Genomic DNA, 21,819 nt, shown 5'->3' with positions numbered 1-21,819 from the left:
ATTGAGAGTAATAAATACACATATAAATCGTGAACTTTGAATTTCTGTTATCTGAAACTATTCATAAATTAACAGGATTTGGAAAGTGAACACTAGTGACGTCTAAAAAGGTTTACTGTAGTTTCATGAGTATGAACCATAGCAAAGAGTATTAGATATCATTTTCACGAAACGACTGTGTAGTCAGAGTTGCTACTTAGGATCCTTAGGAGGGGTCTCAGAGGCTCGGCTAGTTACAGTTCCCTAGTTTCAATGAATTTGTAATTCGAAATACAAATGATCGAGCTTTTTCGGGCTTTTGATTCTCTCACTGGTAAAACGACAAAAAAGAGGCTCTTGGTTTCATTGGGTCTTAGAAGCGATTCTTTATGAAGTCACAATTTTCGCTTGCCTTTTTGAGGGTTAATTTCAAATATTTAATCATACGTGCTTGCAAAAGAATTATTGACAATTCCGGCCACGTAATCGTTTCATGAAAACGGCATATAGGGTAGACGAACCCTTATCCATCTCATTAGTCGGGATGTAACAATATTTCGTTGATAACTCGACTTAGAATGACTGGATTGCGCTTAAGTAAGTATCACCATCTTTCCTTCGTACCTAAGAAGCAGTACAGTTAGACTTTTTGAGCTAATGCGTTGAATAGAGATAGCAAATACTTCTCTAACTAATGAGATCCAATGGGTGGGATGAATAGAGGAGCTAAGATGAATTAGGGCGCAGTATCCCTAATACTGTTTGTAATGGTTTTTATTCTTGTAAAGACAGCCAAAAAATTTTGCGCATTTTTTAGTTGATCACTTTTGATGTTGTGCTAGTTTAGGAATAATTCGTAAGTTGGAGACTACAGAGCTGAGAGTTTTGGACTTATATGTGTACTTTGACATTTCCAAAGATTTTTTAGAATATTCGTAGAATAGAATAACACATAGAAACAATTGCTATAAAAAGTTATGCTTAAAATGTCGTAATTATTTTATTACAAAATGAAAAACATGCATTGCCGGAAAGTATTTTTTGTATACAGGCCGGTCTCTTAGTAACTGTCATTCAAAATGGCGGAATTTTTAACCCACTTTATTTAATAACTCTTAAGTTTTGAATTTTGAAATACGTCTTCGGCAAATATTTGCATTTCTTAATTTCAACAACTTCATAGAACATTTGAAGAATTGCAAAAATCTCAGAAAAAAGTTATAATAAAAAAATGATTTTTTGGGTGCCTCCCACAAACAACGTGCTTTATCTCAACATCATTACATTTTGGAGAGTTAGCATGTTCAACAAGTTTTCTCGCAGTAAAATTTACTATAACTTTGTCATTGACATCGTGCCTCTTTCTTAAAAGTTAGTGGAAATAAATTTTCTATCTCACTTTTAGGTGGATTAATCACAATTCAATATACATCAAAAGAAGGGGGCTTCCATTTTGAAAAAGTGTTTCTAACACACCAAATCGCTAAAATCAACTCCTAGAGCACCATTAATTAAACGCACGTTTTGGTACCATTGCGGCCACTGTGGGGCCGTCAGTAACCTATTAACCTTTTTGTATTCATAGCGCTATCGGTTTGAATGGGAGTTTTCTCTGTAACCACATTCCACAACCCGTAACACCGCAACCGGAAGTCGGATCAAAACAAAATTTCATAACAGTTTTTGAGGACGGAAGTTTGTTCATTGGGGATTGAGTTTGGTCAAATCGGTCCGTTAAGCACTGATAAATTGATGTAACTGTTATTTTGAATTTGAATACTTCCGCTGCGGCTTTTGGAACCGTCGATGGTTGCCAATGTGGCCAAAGAGGTTTTGAATGACTGTTAGTGACCTAGAACTACAAATCCAAGCAGTAGTGGTCACATATTGGAAAAATTTTCGCCTTTTGGAAAAAAAAAATGGGTGGGTAATGTCTGCGACATAACCGGAGAGATGTAGAATACATAAGGAACACGTTCTTCAAATATGTTGATACTCATTAGGATTTTCGGACAAAAGCTGATTTGGGCGAGGAATATTTCAAATTATTCTTTACAAAAATGATGGTGGTCCTGAAAGGGACCGGTTTTGTTGGCGTTGTTGGCCTTGGTGAGGGAGATGGCTAACGATGAAATTAATTGTTAGCATGAGGAAGTCGCGTAGTACTGGCCAATGGAAGAACAGATAATAATTGATTCCTGAAAATCAATTTTTCTTTATTCATGTAAATTATACATACTTACAAATCTAACAGAAGATTCCTGATCATATTTCTGAATCATTAGTGCGAACATTGTGTAATTTGGTTAAGTACAATGAAAGTTACAAACTTTCCAAACTCGACCTTCTGTTCATTCAGAAATATTGAAATGGGGTGTCGTGGTCACAATAAAAAAAGATGGGTGGGTAATGTCTGTCACATAACCGGAGCGTCGTGATTTCAATTCGAGACGTTAATTTAAAACTAATAATATTCAACGGAATCACGTTTGAATGGGAAATTTTCAAATAATTCTCTATGGTAATAATGGTGGTTCTGAAAAGAACCTTTGGTATCGGCGTTGGTGTTGATGGTGATGCGCTGGATCGTTGGATATTTTTGGCATGATAGTTACGTGCCTGGCGAACTGTTTTGTAGCCTCGAACAAAACGACAAGACTGGCTTCTTCGGGTACCATTACGGCTGAACTTTATAAGCTTAGCTCGACTTTGAAATCCTGCACAATCTCACGAATCAGACACTGGTAGGGCCATTTTGTTTGCTACTAGCACGGAGCTGCACAAAAAATCATTTAATGCAGTTAGTTCACGGGGGCTGCCAAAAAGCTTGAATAGAAGCATGCGACTTCAACGTTTCTCTTAAACACATGCAACAACACATTCGTTTTGGTAATACTGATAATAACAGTAGAAAGGAATGGAAAAGCAGTGCACGAAACGAGCAAGAGGATAATTTAAATTTTTGTTCCGTGTGCAAGCTACTTTTTTCCACCCAACGTATTATGTTGCTTGTTGAAAATTTGCTACACACCTTAAAATAAAAGTTTCAGTTTAACTCTCACTAGAACACAATTGATTGGTCCTGAAAAGAACCGTTGCTTTTATTGTAATTTACGCCCACTCTCACAAACCGACCAAGTAGGCATCAGTGGCTTCATTACGGCTGAGTTTTGTAAGCGTAGCTCGACTTTGAAGTAATACACAACCTTACGAACCAGACGCTGGAATGTTAGCCAGCGGATTAGTTGCTCCGTTGCCCTTTAGTTGGGGCGAAATACTAGCATGGCGACAGTTCCTGATCGGTAGTTGGTTGCGATGGGCCACCAGTAGCTGGGCACTTTTGCGGACCGTCATCATCGCCAACTGCTTTCCTCCGGTGGACTGGCTGCTTGCTAGTGCTTGAACGAATACGAATGATGAGAAAAACCGACCGACCAATATTCATATATGAAAACACAAGAAAGCACTACTATCGCTCTCCCGCTCGTTTTCGTGCCATTCCTGTGCCTTTCCTTTCCGTTCGGCTACCAATACTAGCATAACCAAAACGAATATTCTGTCTTTCCATCGCCTTCAATCTAGTGGCCAGTGCTAGCAAACTTGCATGTTCAGTTTTTCAATAACAACATTCCAACAATATTTTCAAAGAATGTTGCAGATTTGAAAAGAAGGAAGGAGAAGATTTTCACAAACTTAAATTCTTTTGTTTTATTTGTTAGCGCTGATAAAGGCTATTTAGTTTGCTACTAGCAAGGAGCTGCACAAACAAATCGATTTATGCAGTTAATCAACGGAGGCTGCCAAAAAGTTCGAATAAAAGCATGCGACTAGTGTACTTTGCATGTTCTATATTTTATCAATACTAGAGAGGATCAATAAAATAATTCAAATTGTTATAGCGACATGCAATTGTGGCAACACTGGCCATGAGATGGTGGGGGAACACGCACATTCGTTTTAGTTATGATGGTAGTAGCAGCAGAAAGGAATGGAAAAGCAGTGCACGAAAACGAGCGAGAGAAGATAATTTAAATTCTCTTTCTTTCTTTCCACACATCGTATTTCTTATATTGCTTTCTGAAAATTATTTGTTATACACCATAAAATGTAAATTTCAGTTTAACTCTTATTAGAACACAATTAATTGGTCCTGTAAAGAACCGTTTATTGTTTTATTGCGGGAGCATAATTCAGACGCACTCCCCGCGGACACGGTGAGCTAGAAAGCACTATTTTGCATTCTCGAACAAACCGACCAAGTAGGCATCGTTGGCTTCTCGGGGCATCATTACGACTGAGCTTTGTAAGCGTAGCTCGACTTTGCAGTCCTGCACAATCTCACGACCCAGACGCTGGAACGATAGCCTACTCTGTTGCCCTTTAGTTGGGGCGAAATTCTTGCAGGGCGACAGTTCCTGATCGGGTTGCGATGAGTCACCAGTAGCTGGGGCACTTTTTCCGCCGTCGTCATCGCCGACTGCTTTTCTTCGGTGGACTGGCTGCTTGCTAGTGCTTGAACGAATACGAATGATGAGAAAAACCGACCGACAGATATTTATATAATCGCGCTAATATGCACTACTATCGCTTTCTCGCTCGTTCTCGTGCCGTGCATGAGCCTTTCCTTTCCGTCCGGCAACTAATGGCCTAACCAAAGAAATATGCCGTCTTTCCCCCACCAAGTGCTCTCGTCAAGCAACCCAATGCGAATAACCATACGAACAAACATGTAATGGACCTATATATAAACTTTTCATTATTTTATTGTTCGGTTGGTCTACCATAACGACGGCTCTGTGCGGGATGGGCTGAAAATTTTCACTTTTCCGAGTCGTTTTCGAAAGATTTTTCAAAACACATTTTTTTTGTTATTAGTACATGTTATACATACTTCAAATTTTAATACAGCATAGAGGAACATATTTGCAACAAATTGGTCTAAAAATCAAATCATTCTGTTAAGTATGATAAAAGTTATTAACGTTCAAAATCTGACGCGGCGCCGCAGCCGATATTTTGAAACGGGACCCCTATATTGAAACCTTAAATGTATTCTACATTAAAAATTTACATCCATCGCCGAATGCGTTGAAATCAGGATTTACTGTGTGTTCGTACTCATCACCCTGTAATTCCGAAACCGGATGTCGGCTCAATTAGAAATTCAATAGCAGCGTTGTAACATTTCAATTCAAAATTCAATTGGAACGTAGTAACTTTCATTTGAGACCAAGTTTGGAAAAATCGGTAAATAGTTAGCTGAGAAATAGGTATGACATTAACTTAGAGACTTGAGAAGTTCCCCGGGGGCATCAAGAACCGTCATAGGTGGCCAATGCGGTCAAAGCGACTTCGATGGGTCTTTAGTGATCTAGACACGCAAATCCAAGCAATGTTGCACACATTTTAATATGTATTGCATCATTTGGACATTATGATGGTAGCAGTTTATAAGGGAATTTGCTGTGTGATCGTACTCTTCAACTCGTAACTCTGGAACCGGAAGTCGGATCAATAAAAAAAATCAATAGCAACCGATAGGAAGGTTGTACCTTTCATTTGAGACTAAGTATTTGCAAAGCGGTCCAGCCATCTCTGAGAAAAATCGGTGAAATTTTTTGACACATGCATACATACATACATACATACATACACACACATATACACACACATACACACGCACACACTTTTACTCTTCGTCGAAGTAGGAAAGATCCACCGTCGGGGACTATTCCAAGTAGTCTGTAGCGAATCGCCGGCTTGAATCGTCGGGGCACCAGTGAACCGGTTGCAATCCTCCGCCCGGAATCGCTGGACTGACCTCGGCATTCTGCCGGACTGCATCGAAAGAAGAATAACGCGTCCGTCAACGGTTGCGGGAGACATTCTTTCGTCGAGGAACTCTCCGCCGAGGTAGGCTAGCTCCACCGTCGGGGACTACGCCGAGTAGCACCGAACACAACAAACCACCAGTATAGGGTCGTCGGGGCACCAGTGTACCGGAAGCCACCCTTCAACCGGAATCGCTCGATCGACCACGGCATCCAACTGGTCAACGTAGGGAGGAGGGCATGTAGAATATCATGCCGTGCAGGACTGTTATGGCGGTTATGAGACTAGCGAAATCTAGCGCGACCAACTAGACCTGGAATCATGTGAAGTGCAGTAGCACGCCGCCCGCCGAAGTAGTCATTTGAAATGGAATCCGGGGGATCAGGCAAATGTCGGACTCCTTGGAGGAGTTTAGAGGAGTAGTGTTCAGAGTTATCTTCTCTGTTCAAAGTCCCTCGCTCTAACACACGATGGACGAAATCGGTAGTATGGTCGAACGTTTGCTGGGTCGGCATAAAAGCTTTATCACCAAGTAAAAAAACACACTTTTATCGATCTCCAACAACTGAGTCGAATGGTATAGGAGATTCGGCTCTGCGGGCCGCGGTTAGAAAGTCGAAATTCCGACCGATTGCATAACCTTTCTATATGAGAAAGGCAAAACAATATCCAGTTGTGCACCACAATTAAAAATGTACTAACTATTATTTGTGATACACAACTACAATAAATCAATCGAAGACATCCTAGACTTCATAAACTTTTGCTTGGAAGATGTCATCACATAACTCAATTCAAATGGCGGTCATTCTGAACCATTTCTTATAACTAGATATTCTGCTTGGTATCCATAGACTTGTGGTAAGGGTAACCTATAGATAACCTAGACTGGGTGGAACAGAAGATAAGTTACTGCTAGTCCGGTAAGCCATATTCCGAAATGCTCGAATTTAATGCAGATATGATTGTATGTCAGAAGAATAGGTTCACTGTTATGATTACTAATGGGGGTTTTTTATTGAAAAACCCCGGGGCGGTGGATTGCACCGGTGTTGCATTTTCTAGCAGTAGAGCAAGCCACTAGACGCGGTTCATTCCCACTTTTGCTAGAAAGTGCAAAACCAGTGCAATCTACTCCCCGACATAAGAATCAGAACAAAATTCCGAAAATGGGTTGGATACAGTGTAGAACCGCTTTAAAATCCTAATGAAAAATCACAGCCTTTGATACTACAAAATCATATTTAGAGAATGTAGGTAAATGATCTATTTTGAATCCATCTGTAACCGGCACCAGATTGACAATACCAATACAATGTTGACACTGGTTACCAAACCTGATTAGAATGGTGCCTATATCATAGTGTCTTTGCGTTGAGCTTTACTACCCATAAAAGCATAAGAGTCCCATATGGATTTTTGTTGAAAATGAGTTATCTGTTGGATTGTATTCTGTATCACCACTGAATCACAATCAGGGTTGTTAATCGATAATTAATCGTCATCGTCGATAACGTTAACCACCCGTCAACGTCATCGGAAACTCCGTTAACGATAATGTATCGTCAGATTCATCGTCATCGTTGATAATTCATCGGTGGTTATCGCGATACATTTTGCGTTACTTTTCCGTTTATTGGAGTTGAAGTTGAGGCGGTTAACTTTCAATTGTTTAGAAATAAATTACTATTAAAGGACATGTTGTTGACAGTTGAAAATCAATAGTATTGGGCATTTTCTATGCACAGGGGGTTCGACGATGTGTCAAAATGGAATTTTTTGTCAACTTTTCGGGAGTGTTTTATATTGAAGGGAAAGTTATTGGCAGTTGACAATCAATAGTTTTGGACATTTTCAATACACAGGGGGTTCTACGATGTGTCAAAATGGATTTTTTCAACTTTTAGGAAAAGTTTATTATATTGAAGAAGCTATTAATAAGTGAAAATCAATAGTTTTGGGCATGTACCGTCGGTGCGTCAAAATAGAATTTTTTTCAACTTTTCGCAAACTTTTTATATTGAAGGGCAGGTTGTTGGCAGTTGAAAATCGATAGTTTTGGATATTTTCAATTCACAGGAGAATCCACCAGTGCACAGTGATTTTAAAATGGCAAAAAGGTAAAAGAAATTCATTGAACCACGGAAAACATTTTTTAGCTATAGTGTCTTCAGCAAAGTTTATTTATATTTTTTTGCATTTAAAAAGTATTAGTTGGGTGATTAATTCCTCTAAAGCTGAGAAGCAAGTTTTTGTTTGGTCATTTATGAAAATAAAAAAAAACTTTTTTTGGCAAAGTTGTTGAGAATATCTTTAGTATTAACTTCGCTGAAGAGACTATGTGTCTATCTGTCGATTTAATTATACGTTTGTGAAGATTTCTTTGATATACCCCACAAAATTGTTTATTTCAAAATACTTTTCCTGGTAATTTTGTAGAATTTCAAAATTTCGTTCAGCATAAGAAAATACAGAATTTTTGTAATGTTAGTTTATTTGTATCTCTTACAACTTAGAAGTTATCGAATGATTTAGTGTCCAAAAAGCAATGTTTTGGTATGGAAGCCACAAATTTCCGCAGGTATAGCTTCACCAAGACGAATCTGTAAAACAAACACTATCAAAACCGTTTGGTGGTCTCTAGTCTACGTTCAAGTCAAATTCGAGTAAATTCCTTCTTTAGCATATCTTTCTTATCTGAGAGATGCAAAATATACAAAAATAATACTACTGTACTGTAAGACCTCCTAAGGGAAATTTTTACTAAATAATCAGAACGGGTTATGAGGCTTTGGGACTAAAGTAGATTATTTTAACTACTGCGGTTTATTAAAAAGAAAGGAAAAAATATATTAGTCTTGGTGTTTGCGTTTCGACATCGTCTCTTCAGAACCAGAAAAAATATGTTCCGATTTTGTCAATGTCAATTCACCAAGGGGCCGATAAAAACGGGTCTTCACTGTATTCAAAAACGACTGAAACTGTACTTTGAGGCCGTTCATAAATTACACTACATATTTGAGGGTAAAAGAAGGAAGCATGAAGCATCTTGTTACATAGTGGAGAGAAGAAACGGAGGAGGGGCTAAAAGCTTCCCAACTAGAAAAAAAATATACATTGGAAATATGTATATTCTCCTTTTAAAAATTCAAAATCTTCTAGTTTAAATTAAAATTATAATAAAATCTGTTAATCACCACACCACTTAAATGTGTAGTATAATTTGTGAATGGCCTAATAATAGTGGTTTAGTAGTTTTTTCAATATATGTCTTTGCGTGATAAAAATTACTAATTACGCAATAGCTCAAAATTTGTTTTCTTCATGGTCAAAACAATTTTGATCACCTTTTTGCCGCACTGTGCACCTGGGACTCTTCTGTGCACCAACTTACTCGGAAAGTTAAAAAAAAATCCATTTTGACACATCGTCGGACCCTTCTGCGTATTGAAAATGTCCAAAATTATTGATTTTCAACTGCCAACAACTTTCCCTTCAGTATGGTACACTTTCTCGAAAAGTTGAAAAAAATTCTCCGCTGTGCATAGAAAATATCCAAAACTATTGATTTTCAACTGCCAACAACATGTCCTTCAATAGGTATTTATTTCTAAGTAACTGAAAGTTAACCGCATCAACTTCAACTCCAATAAACGGGAAAGTAACGCAAAATGTATCGCGATAACCGATGAACCGACGATGACGATGAATACGACGATACAATTATCGACGATGACGATGAAGGCGACGATACATTATCGTTAACGGAGTTTTCGATGACGATACATTATCGTTAACGAGTAACGCCGATAAATTATCGCGAAAAATGTATCGTATTAACAACCCTGATCACAATGCACAAATAAGATTACCAGGTTTGTTTAGAAAATATCGAAAAAATACCAAACCATGGTTGTCCCATCCATTTGGCTCAAAGAAAATGTAAATCTTGAACAGCGTTTTTCTCGGCTTGTTGTTTTTTACTATGGAAATCTTATGCTTTTACGTCTGATTGATTTTTCCACGATGTCTATGATCTGTTGCACGGTAGTGGTGCATAGCGCACCGAAGTGTATGTTGACAGATTGAAATACATATACATATCTAATTGCTATATCAAATAGTACCTTTTATACGAAGTATTATACTTATACGCTATCAGTAAAAAATCGTATGGCCATTTTCAAACAATGTTGACGAATCTACGTAGCATAAATTACAAATCACTGATACTTAGGTAGAGCAGAATAGCTTTTATTCACACATATACTAACCATGATCGCAAATCACTCCCATAAAGATAAGAAACCCCATAGCAAATGGGACAAATGTGCGATCGTTGGCAGTATAATTCACTATGGGTCCTGTTTGCGTTTCATCGGTATAGTGTCACCGCCACATAGCATTGTTGGGACATTGAAGATCTAATGGTTATGTGAATAGTCAGTCTTCGCAGTGCTTAGTTCCTCTAAATATTTATAATATCTATTGATTGGTTATGCTCAAGGCGGCAATGCTTACTGAAAATCGTTTTATATTATTTATTGGCTAGCGAGTGTGCATAAGAAACTATTCTGGTTGATTTCCAAAAAAGCTTAGCTTAGGTAGACTGCACGTAGTTTCACTTCGTGATTGACCGAGTAAATGCAAATGCACAATGAACCAAATAATGATGCTTGGGAGGAGCAAATAATTCACACAATGGCAGTTTCAATGACTCGACATTTTCATCAAATGGCCAATAACGACGCCAGCCACCTCCAATGCTGTTCTACCGGGGATTGAAAGGAATGTAGACAATACGATCATAGCAATATGCACGAAAGTCGAGTGCGATCAATTTCCGAAATTTTTTATCGAGCAACTTGAACTCTACACTGCCGGCCATAGGGAGTGTTGCTTCTTATTTATACTTCACCGATCATTTACAGATTTTTTAGCTTGTTTTTTTGTATTAGTTTTTAGTTAGCTTGAGTTCATGCGACCGCCCCTGATAACAAAAGGAAAAGGACAATATAATCGCAAAAAATGTAATCGAAGGTTGTAAACAAAATGAAGCTACAACAGAAAACTTTCGAATTCATTCATGAAGAGAAAATCAAAAAAATTGAGCGGCCTAAAATAAGCAAAAATAATGTCCACATGCGTAACACACGCGCGCGTCGTTTGTTCCCCTTCCCTGTCAGCTTACGACCACAGATCCCACCGTGGTCACTAATGCCGCTTCCACCCGAAACAAATCTGAGTCAGGCTCCAACCCTAACCGCTGTCAAAATGTATGAACTGACATCGCGGGAAGGTGAGGGATAGGAGTTCTATATCAGAGGAAAATGATGACAAAGTGTGACCTCATATTGCACAATAGTACAGCTTTGCCAACCTATTCTGGTTGATTTTCAAAAAGTGAAATGAATTATGATCATGTTTTTTTCAATATCCGCAATATTACACCAACACACAACTCCTTGACGATGTTGGAATTTCTCATGTGTGCTTTATATGATAGATTTGTAAAATTAGGGTAGATCACTTGCATATGAAATTAGCACACTGAGTCACATGCTCGATTATCTTTCGGATTCCCGAAGGGTATTTTTAGCTAGTCGAAATATGCTATCATGTTAGTATAATGTTTTACAACGTCACATTTGATCTCTTTCAGTTAGTTTTGTTCATGTTTAGGACGTTGTCTTCAAAAATTTCATCAATTGTACAGCAATATCAAAACCATATTTGAGCTCTGAAAAAAATTGATGTTATTTATGAAAATCACAATTCAATTCAGTAATTATGTTAAAATTAATGTTACAATTGTGGTAATTTTTCGGATCACGAACACTGAATTAGTTTTAAGAAAATAATTCCGAACGTGTTTATTCAGTGACTGTTCGTCGAGAATGAGCCAGAAGATCTGCACTTCCGCTTTCAGCGGAAACGGTTTGACGTACGGCTAACGCGTTTCGTTTGACATCTAAATTTAGCCCTGTGGGCCTGACTTTATGCGAATAAACGATATTTTGTCAGCCCAACTTGCTACAGCTCGTCCATCCTGACGTATCTGTCGCCCACGACAGATTTGCTAATGTTTGTACTCATTCTCTTTTTACAAAAATATTGTTTCTTTCTCTTACTGTTTACATTAGTCTGATTTGTTTACATTGCATGTCGCTTATTCATCGTCTAAATACTCTTCATCTACATAATCTCCTGACTCGGACCTATCTAGATACTCAATATCTTCAAACTCTTTTTCTGAATCGGAAAATTTAGAGATTTCATCGTTCAAACTCCTCTGGTACAACCGCATGTTACTGGGGTCGAAAACACCTTCGAATTTACGATTAGAAACTTGGTAACCATCAATATCCGAGATAACGTATCGATTATGATCCAATACCTTTTTGACGACGTATGGCCCTTTAAACTTAGGGTTCAATTTGCTTCTTTCCCCTACTTGTTTAACAGACCGAACAGAAACGAGATCACCTTCACGGTACTGAGTGTTCACTTTACTCCGCATATCGTACTGGTCTTTGTTATAATGTTGCAACTTACGAATGTTACCCGAGGCTGCATCTCTAATTGCAGATAAATCGCGGTCAAAATTTCCTCAACCAACTTACTCAACAACGGGATGAACGTTCGATTGTATCGTTCTATCTGCCCATTCGCTTGTGGGCACGCAGTTGCTACAAGCTGATGACGGATACCATGATCCTTTACGAAAGACGCAAATTGTTTGGAAGTAAACGCTGTTCCCCTGTCGGTCACTAAAACTTCGGGTACCGAATATGCAATATGATATGACTTGAGATGTTTCATAACTTCACGAGAGCTAGTTGTCTATGTCGCATAAAGCTTCAAAAACTTCGTGAAGGCATCTACAACCGCGAGAATATGAACGTTCTTCCCTTTAGTCAATGTTAACGGTCCGAGATGGTCTGCGTGAATTGTATGGAACGGGATACACATCTTATCAACGACCAGAAGAGGTTCATTTAACTTCCTCAACTTCGGATTGAACGCGATACACGTAATACATTTCGAAATGTGATCATGAAGTTTTGATTGCATTTGAGGAAACCAATATGATCGCTTGATTAGTTCACTCACTTTGTCGATACCGAAATGCCCTAAGTCATTGTGATATTTAAACATCACTGACTGTTCCATGCTAACGGGAACATACAACAACAAACGATTTTTGTATTTCCGGAACAACAGATTATCTCTGATCTCATAAAACTTGCTTTCGCGATGCTCCAAAGTCGTTTTAATACTTATCACGTTCGAATCGCGTATTTGGTTTACGTAAAGTGCATTGTTGAATATGGAGTCGGATTCCCGGTCGATAGCATAGCAATGCATTCGCGATAATGCATCCACATGTTGCATTTTCGTACCCGCTCGATGTTCGATTTCATAGTCGAACTGATCCAAAAATAAAGCCCAACGCGCGATTTTTGGGTTGATATCCTTTTTTGCTAATGTCACCTTTAACGAGTTGCAGTCCGTTACGATTTTGAAAGAAATCCCGAAAAGATAGACCGTTTCTACCGCAGTAGTTTTACGCGAATAGAACATAACTGGATGGAACTGATTGTCGAACATCTGTCGCTGCATCAGTATTCCGCCGAAACCGCTAGCTGACGCGTCCATATGCAGCTGTGTTTCCAAAGATGGCGAATAGATGCTCAATACAGGTTTCTAAATTTAAGCCTCTTTCAGCTTCTCAAACGCATCGAAATGTCGTGACTCAAACTTGAACTTCTTATCATGATTGTTCATCAGTTCGTATAACGGATTCGCGATCTGGTTATACCGATAAATGAACTTCCTGAAATAACTCATCAATCCGAGAAATCTTTGCAACGCTTTTTCTTTCGTCGGAACCGGGAACTTTTCAACGTTTTCGATATGCTGATTGCACGGTCGAATCTGATTAAATGTTACTTCGTAACCGAGAAATACAACGTTCAACTTCAAGAAAGAGCATTTCTTGACGTTCAACTGAATGTGATTATCTGATAACACTCGAAATAGCCTTTTCAGTAAATCTAAATGCTCCTCAATAGTCTCAGAGCTTGCCATAATATCATCAATAAAAACTACAATCTCACCACTTTTAATGAATGGATCCAAAACTTTAGAAACATACCGCGCAAATATACTAGGTGAGTTGGCGTAACCGAACGGCAGTTTGTTGAATTCGTATTGCCCGCTTTCCGTAATGAACGACGTGTATTTTTTCGAGTCTTCCGCGATATCGACATGATAGAAGCCGTTCTTCATATCAAGCGAAGTAAAATATTTACGCCCCTGAAGTCTACTTATCTGATCTTCAATTATTGGAAGAGGATAATGGTTACGCTCGAAAAGTCGGTTCAACGGCTTATAGTTGACACAGAGACGATATTCTCCGTTTTTCTTCCGCGTTAGTACTACCCGGCTCGTATAAGGCGATTCACTCTCACGAATTATACCTTTCGCTAACAAATCATTAACAATCTTGTTTTGCTCCTTCCGCTCATAATCACTTAAACGTTGAGGAGTTGAATTGAAATATCTGTTATCTTTGAGCTTTATCTCAACACAGTACTTTACTAAGGGTTCGATCGGTTTATCGCGAGACAAGTACTCAGCTTCGAACAGTTTGCACACTGTACCGCTTAACGATCTAGTTTCATCTGAATCACCAACATCAAGAGTACATTTTTCGTCCACGAACAAAGATTCTACATCGCCGTCAAAAACATCTTGCATCGCTTCAACATCGAAGTTTGTGTTTACACCTCGATCGCGCTCAAATATCAAACCGCGAATATCATTCTCTTCGAAAAATGTTCTACCCAATATCATGCCCATTTTCATCGTACTATCTGCGCCCACTGTTAAATTAGCTACAAATACATCCGATCTAACTTTGGCTCTGGTCGAGTACGACCCTAATATTTCGATTTGCGAATTATTTGCCCCCACTAATTCTTCGTCACTGTTGGGACAATACATTTGTTCGTTAGAAAAACAACATTTTTTAATACGACTCACGGGGCATCCCGAATCGGCAAGTGACTCGATCATTTGCATCTGGTCTCCCACGATAAGCTCAACTGGTAATAACGATTGACCATCGACCTCCAAGAATTTTTCAACGCTCCTTCTTTTATCACTTTTTCCGCATTCAATCGGGTACGCTGAGTTACTGTTACTCGCCGGTTGTTTTGGTTCAACTGCTCCGTCGGGGGACCTTGAATTCGTTTCACTTCGTCGCTTGAAACAAGTTTCCTCGCCATGCCCCACCTTGTTACACACTGGGCAGCGAGAACGACGTTGAGGCTGCGGACAATTTATCGATATATGTCCGGGACCATGACAGTTAAAACACTCATCCTTAGAGCTCCGCTTCGCTTGGCCATCTGCATCGTTGTTCGAACGGTTCTCTTCATGCTGCTTCTTGCCTCCTCCAACCGGACTTGCTTTAGAAACGATTGCTTTCGAAGGGAAATTTCGCCGCTTACACATCTCCTGATTAGACTCGCAGTAACGAATATGTTCTAGAAGTTCATAGATGGATTCATATTTCCTTGTAGCGACGCTTCCGTACAGCGGATCATAATACAACCCACTAATGACGTATTTGATTATTGCCGAACTACTTAACTTTCCCTTCTGTCCAATGGCGTTCATCCTAAACACATAATTGTCATACGATTTCTTTCCATCCTTCACGCTCTTTGCCAATCGTCGATGTACATCGGCTTCATCTTCGTGATCCGGGAAGGCAACGCAAATTTTTGCCTTAAAATCGTCCCACGCATTAATCGACGGTCGCTCGCCTAGATACCACTGGTACGCCGCACCCGATAGACGACAGGATGCGTACAACAGTGTCGTTTTTGACGACCACGAATACAGCACTCGATAGTGATCGACTGTTTCGATCCAATCCCCGACACCACCTCCTTCCTTGAACTGCGGCATTAACTGCTTCAGTTCCTCCGGATGGAAATACCGTTCGCCAGTGCGGGTTGACAACAGTGTTTGTTCTTGGTCTTCCAATTTTTGCTCCTCAGTCTTCGAATCATCCTTTTCGTCCTCCTCCTCCTCTGGTCCAAGAGACTTTCGGCCTCCCTTTCGTCGTGGCATTTTTGCTTCTGCGCCGGAAGTTCAAAATTCGCTGTCTCTGGATGGGGCTGGAGCTATGCCTCCCGTTTTCGCTGGTCGACACTTGCTTCACACACGTTTTCGATAAATTATTAGCCGCTCGATTCCGGGCTTTTCTTATCCATACTTATCAGGTCAGTCGCAGCTCAATAATATAATTGGACAAGGCCTAATCCCACTTCTGAAATAGTTGTGGTAATTTTTCGGATCACGAACACTGAATTAGTTTTAAGAAAATAATTCCGAACGTGTTTATTCAGTGACTGTTCGTCGAGAATGAGCCAGAAGATCTGCACTTCCGCTTTCAGCGGAAACGGTTTGGCGTACGGCTAACGCGTTTCGTTTGACATCTAAATTTAGCCCTGTGGGCCTGACTTTATGCGAATAAACGATATTTTGTCAGCCCAACTTGCTACACAATCAACTTAGTACCTACATTTGAATGGAAAACAAATATTCGTTATTCATTGTTTGCAACATCGTAGTCAAGATGTAATCCCTGAAATGCTGCAACTTGTGAAACTAACGCAAACGCCTACTAACGTTTATTATTTGTGTTTTCCATCTACTGCCGGTTCATGTATACGCATACAAACAAGCATCCGCGGAGTTTGCGATTTGATATGCAATTTATGGAAAATATGGAATTTCCCAATGAAAATCTTAGACTTTTCGTAAAAACTGAATATACATTATATGTAAATATTACGTAGAATGCTCCAGTATATTTTTTGAATCAATTAGAGCGTATGCACAATGCATAGATCGGTTATGAATAAAATTAGGAAAATCGTAAAATTTTCATGGAAAAGTCGGGAAATTCCATCAAACTAAAGTTCCAATGTGTGCTTTAGAGTAATAGAAACACACTGAAATACTAAAAAGAGTATGTCATCGCTTTATTTTCGAAGATTTATTTATTTATTTATTTATTTATTTATTTATTTATTATTTTTTCTGAAGAACCTAAGACATATGTCTTTTCTGTTCACGAATGCACGGTAAGATGAAGTGTGATTAACATAGAACTTAAATTGAATTTATGCAAAATAATACTATAATAAATCTAACTAAAATGCTCTATACATGCCCTTTTAAACCCTGTTGATGATTCAATAGTTTGTAATTCATGTGGTAATTGATTCCAGTAGCTAATGCCTCGCACAAAAAGAGAATCAGCGTAATGTGATGTTCTGCACCGACTAATTACGAATTTTCTTCCTCTTTGGCTTCGGAGAGCGAATATTTTTTCACATAAATATCCAGGAAACCTATGGTTAACTACATTATGCAACAGCAAAACGGTTCTCATTCTGACAAAATTGTGAAATGAACATCCAATCAATGTCTTTTGCAAGTGAGTCACGGAAGAGTAACGATTTAAGTTGAAAACGAAGCGAATACAACAATTCAGTGCAATTTTTAAGCGATTGAGGGCATATGCGGATGATTGTGACAATATAAAATCACAAAATATAAAGTGTGGATAGATAAAATTTTTAAATAGCATGATTTTCGTAGACAAGTGAAGGCAATTGGCTTTCAATCGAATTAAACGCAGACTGGCATATATTTTGCCGCACTGCTTTAATATGAATGCATCCCATTCAAAATTACTTTGAATCGTTACACCTAAACTAGTTGCTAAATTGGTGAACTGAATTCGGCTTCCGTTCAGAAATATTTCTGGCTGATAGCTTTGATTGTTCCTTCGTGAAATGCGCACAGCTTGTGTTTTCTCAGCGTTTATCAATAGGGAATTCTCATTCGCCCAGGCATAAATTTTTGCTAAATTGAAGCTTATCAGGCTGGCTGCTTGTTCTTTTGTTAGATTAGTACAGTCAAAGTATATTTGTACATCATCTGCAAACAGATGCACTTTACAGTTGGTTAAGTTATTCGGCAAATCGTTTATATACATAGAAAATAAAATAGGGTCAAGAACTGATCCTTGTGGCACACCCGAGTGAACAGGTAGATACTCAGAATATTTTCCATTATTAAAAACTGTCTGATGCCTTTCCGTTAAATATGATTGGATCATTTGAACAGCACCATCGTGAAAACCAAAAAGCATTTTTAGCTTGTAACATAGCTTTTTATGAGAGATGGTATCAAACGCTTTGGAGAAATCCAAAAGGAGTAGAACAGCCATTCCGCCTTTGTCTAGAATCGAACCAATATCATCACATACCTTTAACATAGCTGTTTTAATACTGTGGTTATGACGATATCCAGATTGATGTTTGTGCATTAAATTGTTTGCTGCTACAAAACTACTAATTTGATTTTTTAATATTCGCTCAAAAGCTTTAGAAAGAGCGCATAAGATGCTTACAGGTCTTAAGTTATTAAGGGAGTTGTTGAATGTCTTTTTCTTGATCGGTATTATTTTCGAGATCTTCCAAGCATAAGGAAATGTACTAGTCTTAATAATTTGATTGAAAATGTGTTTTATAGGTTTTAAAATTAGAGGCAATATTGCTTTAATGAACTTAATTGGAATATCGTCAAGTCCTATTGCGTTGGATTTAATTTCATAAATTGCATTGATTATATGATAATCTTCAATAGCATTAAAACTGAAAATATCAAGAGAAGCGCTAGTGTGAGCTTCGCAGACACCATCGCCCATCGTAAAACTGTTTGCGAAAAATCTATTTATTTCATTTGGTGTGAAATCGGGAGGTTCCTTGAAAAGTGTTTTTCCTAAACCAAGAGAGCGCAATTCTTTCCAGAGATCTTTTGTTGGTAGATCGTTACTAATCTTGCTTCTAATGTAGTTGTCTTTGGCATCGGATATCAATTTGGTTACTCTGTTTCGCAAGCGTTTAAATAAGCCATGATCAATGTCACTGCATGCAGCAAATTGAGAGTTTATCGGAAATGAGTGCAGATTTCATCACAATACCAGGAATACTCCAATTTAAGCGGAAGTACTACCCATATTCTAAATTTAGTCCACCAGGGTTAATAAGGCCATGTTTGTAGAGCATTTTTAATAAAACTAAAAAAAAATTAATTAATTTTAACAAATATGATCAAATATACAAAATTTTCTATGCAAATTCAAATATTATATAATTATCAATGAAACTTCAATTAGCACTTTTATAGCAATAGACTTGCCCATGCCATACGGTAGTAATCATCGTAAATCCAACAGCAGCAACACTAGCAGACAGCATCCACAGCAGCAGCAGCACCAACAGACAGTATTTACGGCAGCAGCAATCCCATTGACTTTCAGGATGGAATCAAGGGAAGATCAAGGAAAGGAGTAACAGGAGAAAAATAGAGTATCTTTATAGGAAAGGTTAGTTACCAGTAGACACATCCACAGCAGCAACAGCAATACCATTGACTTTCAGGATGGAATCAAAGGAGTTAAAGGAAAGGAACAACGGAAAAAAAGAATATCTGTATAGGACAGGTTAGCTTTGTTGAACTAAACGATTCAAATCCTCTTCGGTTGCAACAGCTACATCAGCATTTGCCTGTTGGCTCCGTACAAAGATGATTCCTCTTCTCGTGTATACAGCATTAAGTTTCCCGTTCTTCATCAGTCCAATCGCTTTTTATTTAATTTTCCGCGCCGATGGTGTCAGGTTTTCATTCACGTACACTCTTACATCGGACTGAAATCCGATTTGCGCCAATGATAAAGTGCGAATGCGCAAATATTTACTAAAAAAATCATCGCGTTGATTAAGAATTGCAAACTGCACAAGGATCAAGGGTTTGGAGCCCTCCTGCATCGTAGATTTGGTTAAACGACGCATATCGACGAGCGGTACAGCAGCTTCAGTATAACCGAGAGCAAGACTCCAACAGCGAAAATAGTCACACAAGTTTTCATCCTTGGTGTATGGAACTCCACTTATGATCAAGTCGTTCGATAATTGTAATCTGGCTATCGAATCGGAATTGTCCTTTACCTCTGACTATCGATATCGATATCAACACAAAGTTATCTAATGTGCATTAGATAACTTTGTGTTGATATCGTTTATTTCAGCCTTTATATCGTCTAATCCTTTGCCAATATCAATACGAAGCTCATTCCCCAGATTGTTGATTCGATCCTCTAATGCTTTGTTTTGCTCAATTATCACTCTGGCTAGATCGTTATTCGTCATATCGCCTGTTGAGCCATATAGAGAATCTGACTTGATTCGCTTGATGTTATTGTCACTTTTTGACATTCCACTCGTTTTGCTGCGCAAACACAGTTGACTCATTAGCTCAAAACACAGAGAAGATCGTTTTATTTCAGGCTACACTAGTTGTGATGAAGAATGAATACAAAGCCAATATACGTGCGATGCCCAAAGTTGGATAATTTTCAGCGCGTTTTTTCAGGATTTATCGAGATGAATTCGACACAATAACACTGTCCGATGATTCTTCGGATTTTCTTTTATTGGGAAATCAATAACACGAGCAAATAATTAGCAAACAACAGCGTTAATTAAAGTTTCATAACTAGGCAATCTATTCGCACTTCAATCTTACTACCACAGTATCATTCTTACGGATCGGCGTAAATCGGGAATGCTTCAACCGAACCTAGTACACCCAACCAAATGATGGCGAGTTTCGAACGTACCCGGAGACCTGCCAGGGTTTTGTTGGGACGGAGGCAGCCATGCTGTTAGCCCACTCGCCATTTCAAGACGGTGTCATCCTTCCTTACTCAGGGAGTAGAACAGCACGCCTGTCCGCCCAAAGTCGCCATCCTATTCGTCATCCGTGTCCTGTCCGTTGACGTTCACCATGGCCAGTATACCATAATCAGGATGTTACTGGCGTTGATCCTGATGTGCCGGTTGGCGCTCCGGTTGGGCTAGAGTGCTTTCATTGCCTAGATCTTAGATTATTGGAATCTTAGGATCTTAGCAGAAGCGGCACAGACTGGCTTCGTCGGAGCTGCTTTCGGAATTATGGTTTTTTTTAGAGGTTTAGAAGAGCCCAATCTTAGCCCCACCATATCCTAGCAAAGCTCCCCAACTCGCAGTAGGACCGTGGGGGGGGGGGTTCGTTAGGCCCCTAGACTCCTGTCCTTCCTGTCCCTGCTGCTGTGTGTATGTATGTATGTATGTATGTATGTATGTATGTATGTAGGTATGTATGTAGGTATGTATTTTTTATTTTTTTTACAATGGAGAAGACCTTTACGTCCTAGCCCAGTACACGTGGTATTGTTAGGGTCCAATCTACCACACGGGGTGCACTGGGGGCGTGTCGGCCTCGAATAGTGAGGCTGCCATTAATACCGACTAAAGTCCATTGGGCTCCGCCATCATTCCTCCCAGGAACTACCTCTCGGTATTACTTCTGGGGGGATGGCTGTACTAAATGTACTCATTCACTCTCACTCACGCATTCATACGTCCTGTATGAGGCTGACTTTTGTGCTCACCTTTTTCGTTCCTTGCGAGGCTGACTTGTGTGCTCACCTTACTCATTCCTTGCTAGGCTTACTTTTGTGCTCGCCCCACCCATACCATGTGAGGCTGACTTGGGTGCTCACCCTATCACCTGATTTACTCTCAATCGTGCCACTCTATTGTACCTTTGTCACTCCCCCTGGCATCCCATGTGGGACATTTTTCTTAGGCCCCACTTCTGACATACCATGCGAGGCTGACTTGTGTGCTCACCTTTTTCATTCCTTGCTAGGCTGACTTTTGTGCTAGCCTCTACCATACCATGTGAGGCTGACTTTTGTGCTAACCCTTAACATGCCGTGTGAGACTGACTTGGATGCTCACCCTTTCACTCCTCTGCCACGCCATGAGGCATCGATAGCTAAGTTCCAACATACTACGCTACGACCCTCCC

General features: G+C 39.2%; 1 protein-coding gene across 1 annotated transcript; it reads right to left on the bottom strand.

The window, feature by feature from the left end:
• Positions 1–13,524: 13,524 nt before the first annotated feature.
• On the bottom strand, positions 13,525–15,957 carry LOC131696346 (uncharacterized). Its single transcript, XM_058984891.1, has one exon. It carries the CDS (start codon positions 15,955–15,957, stop codon positions 13,525–13,527), a length of 2,433 nt encoding a protein of 810 aa, XP_058840874.1.
• Between the last annotated feature and the right edge of the window lie 5,862 nt (positions 15,958–21,819).

This window comes from Topomyia yanbarensis, chromosome 1, assembly GCF_030247195.1.
Source record: "Topomyia yanbarensis strain Yona2022 chromosome 1, ASM3024719v1, whole genome shotgun sequence".
Lineage (NCBI taxonomy): Eukaryota > Metazoa > Arthropoda > Insecta > Diptera > Culicidae > Topomyia > Topomyia yanbarensis.
The sequence above is the reverse complement of the archived record's forward strand: the minus strand, read 5'-3'. Positions and strand labels throughout refer to the sequence as shown.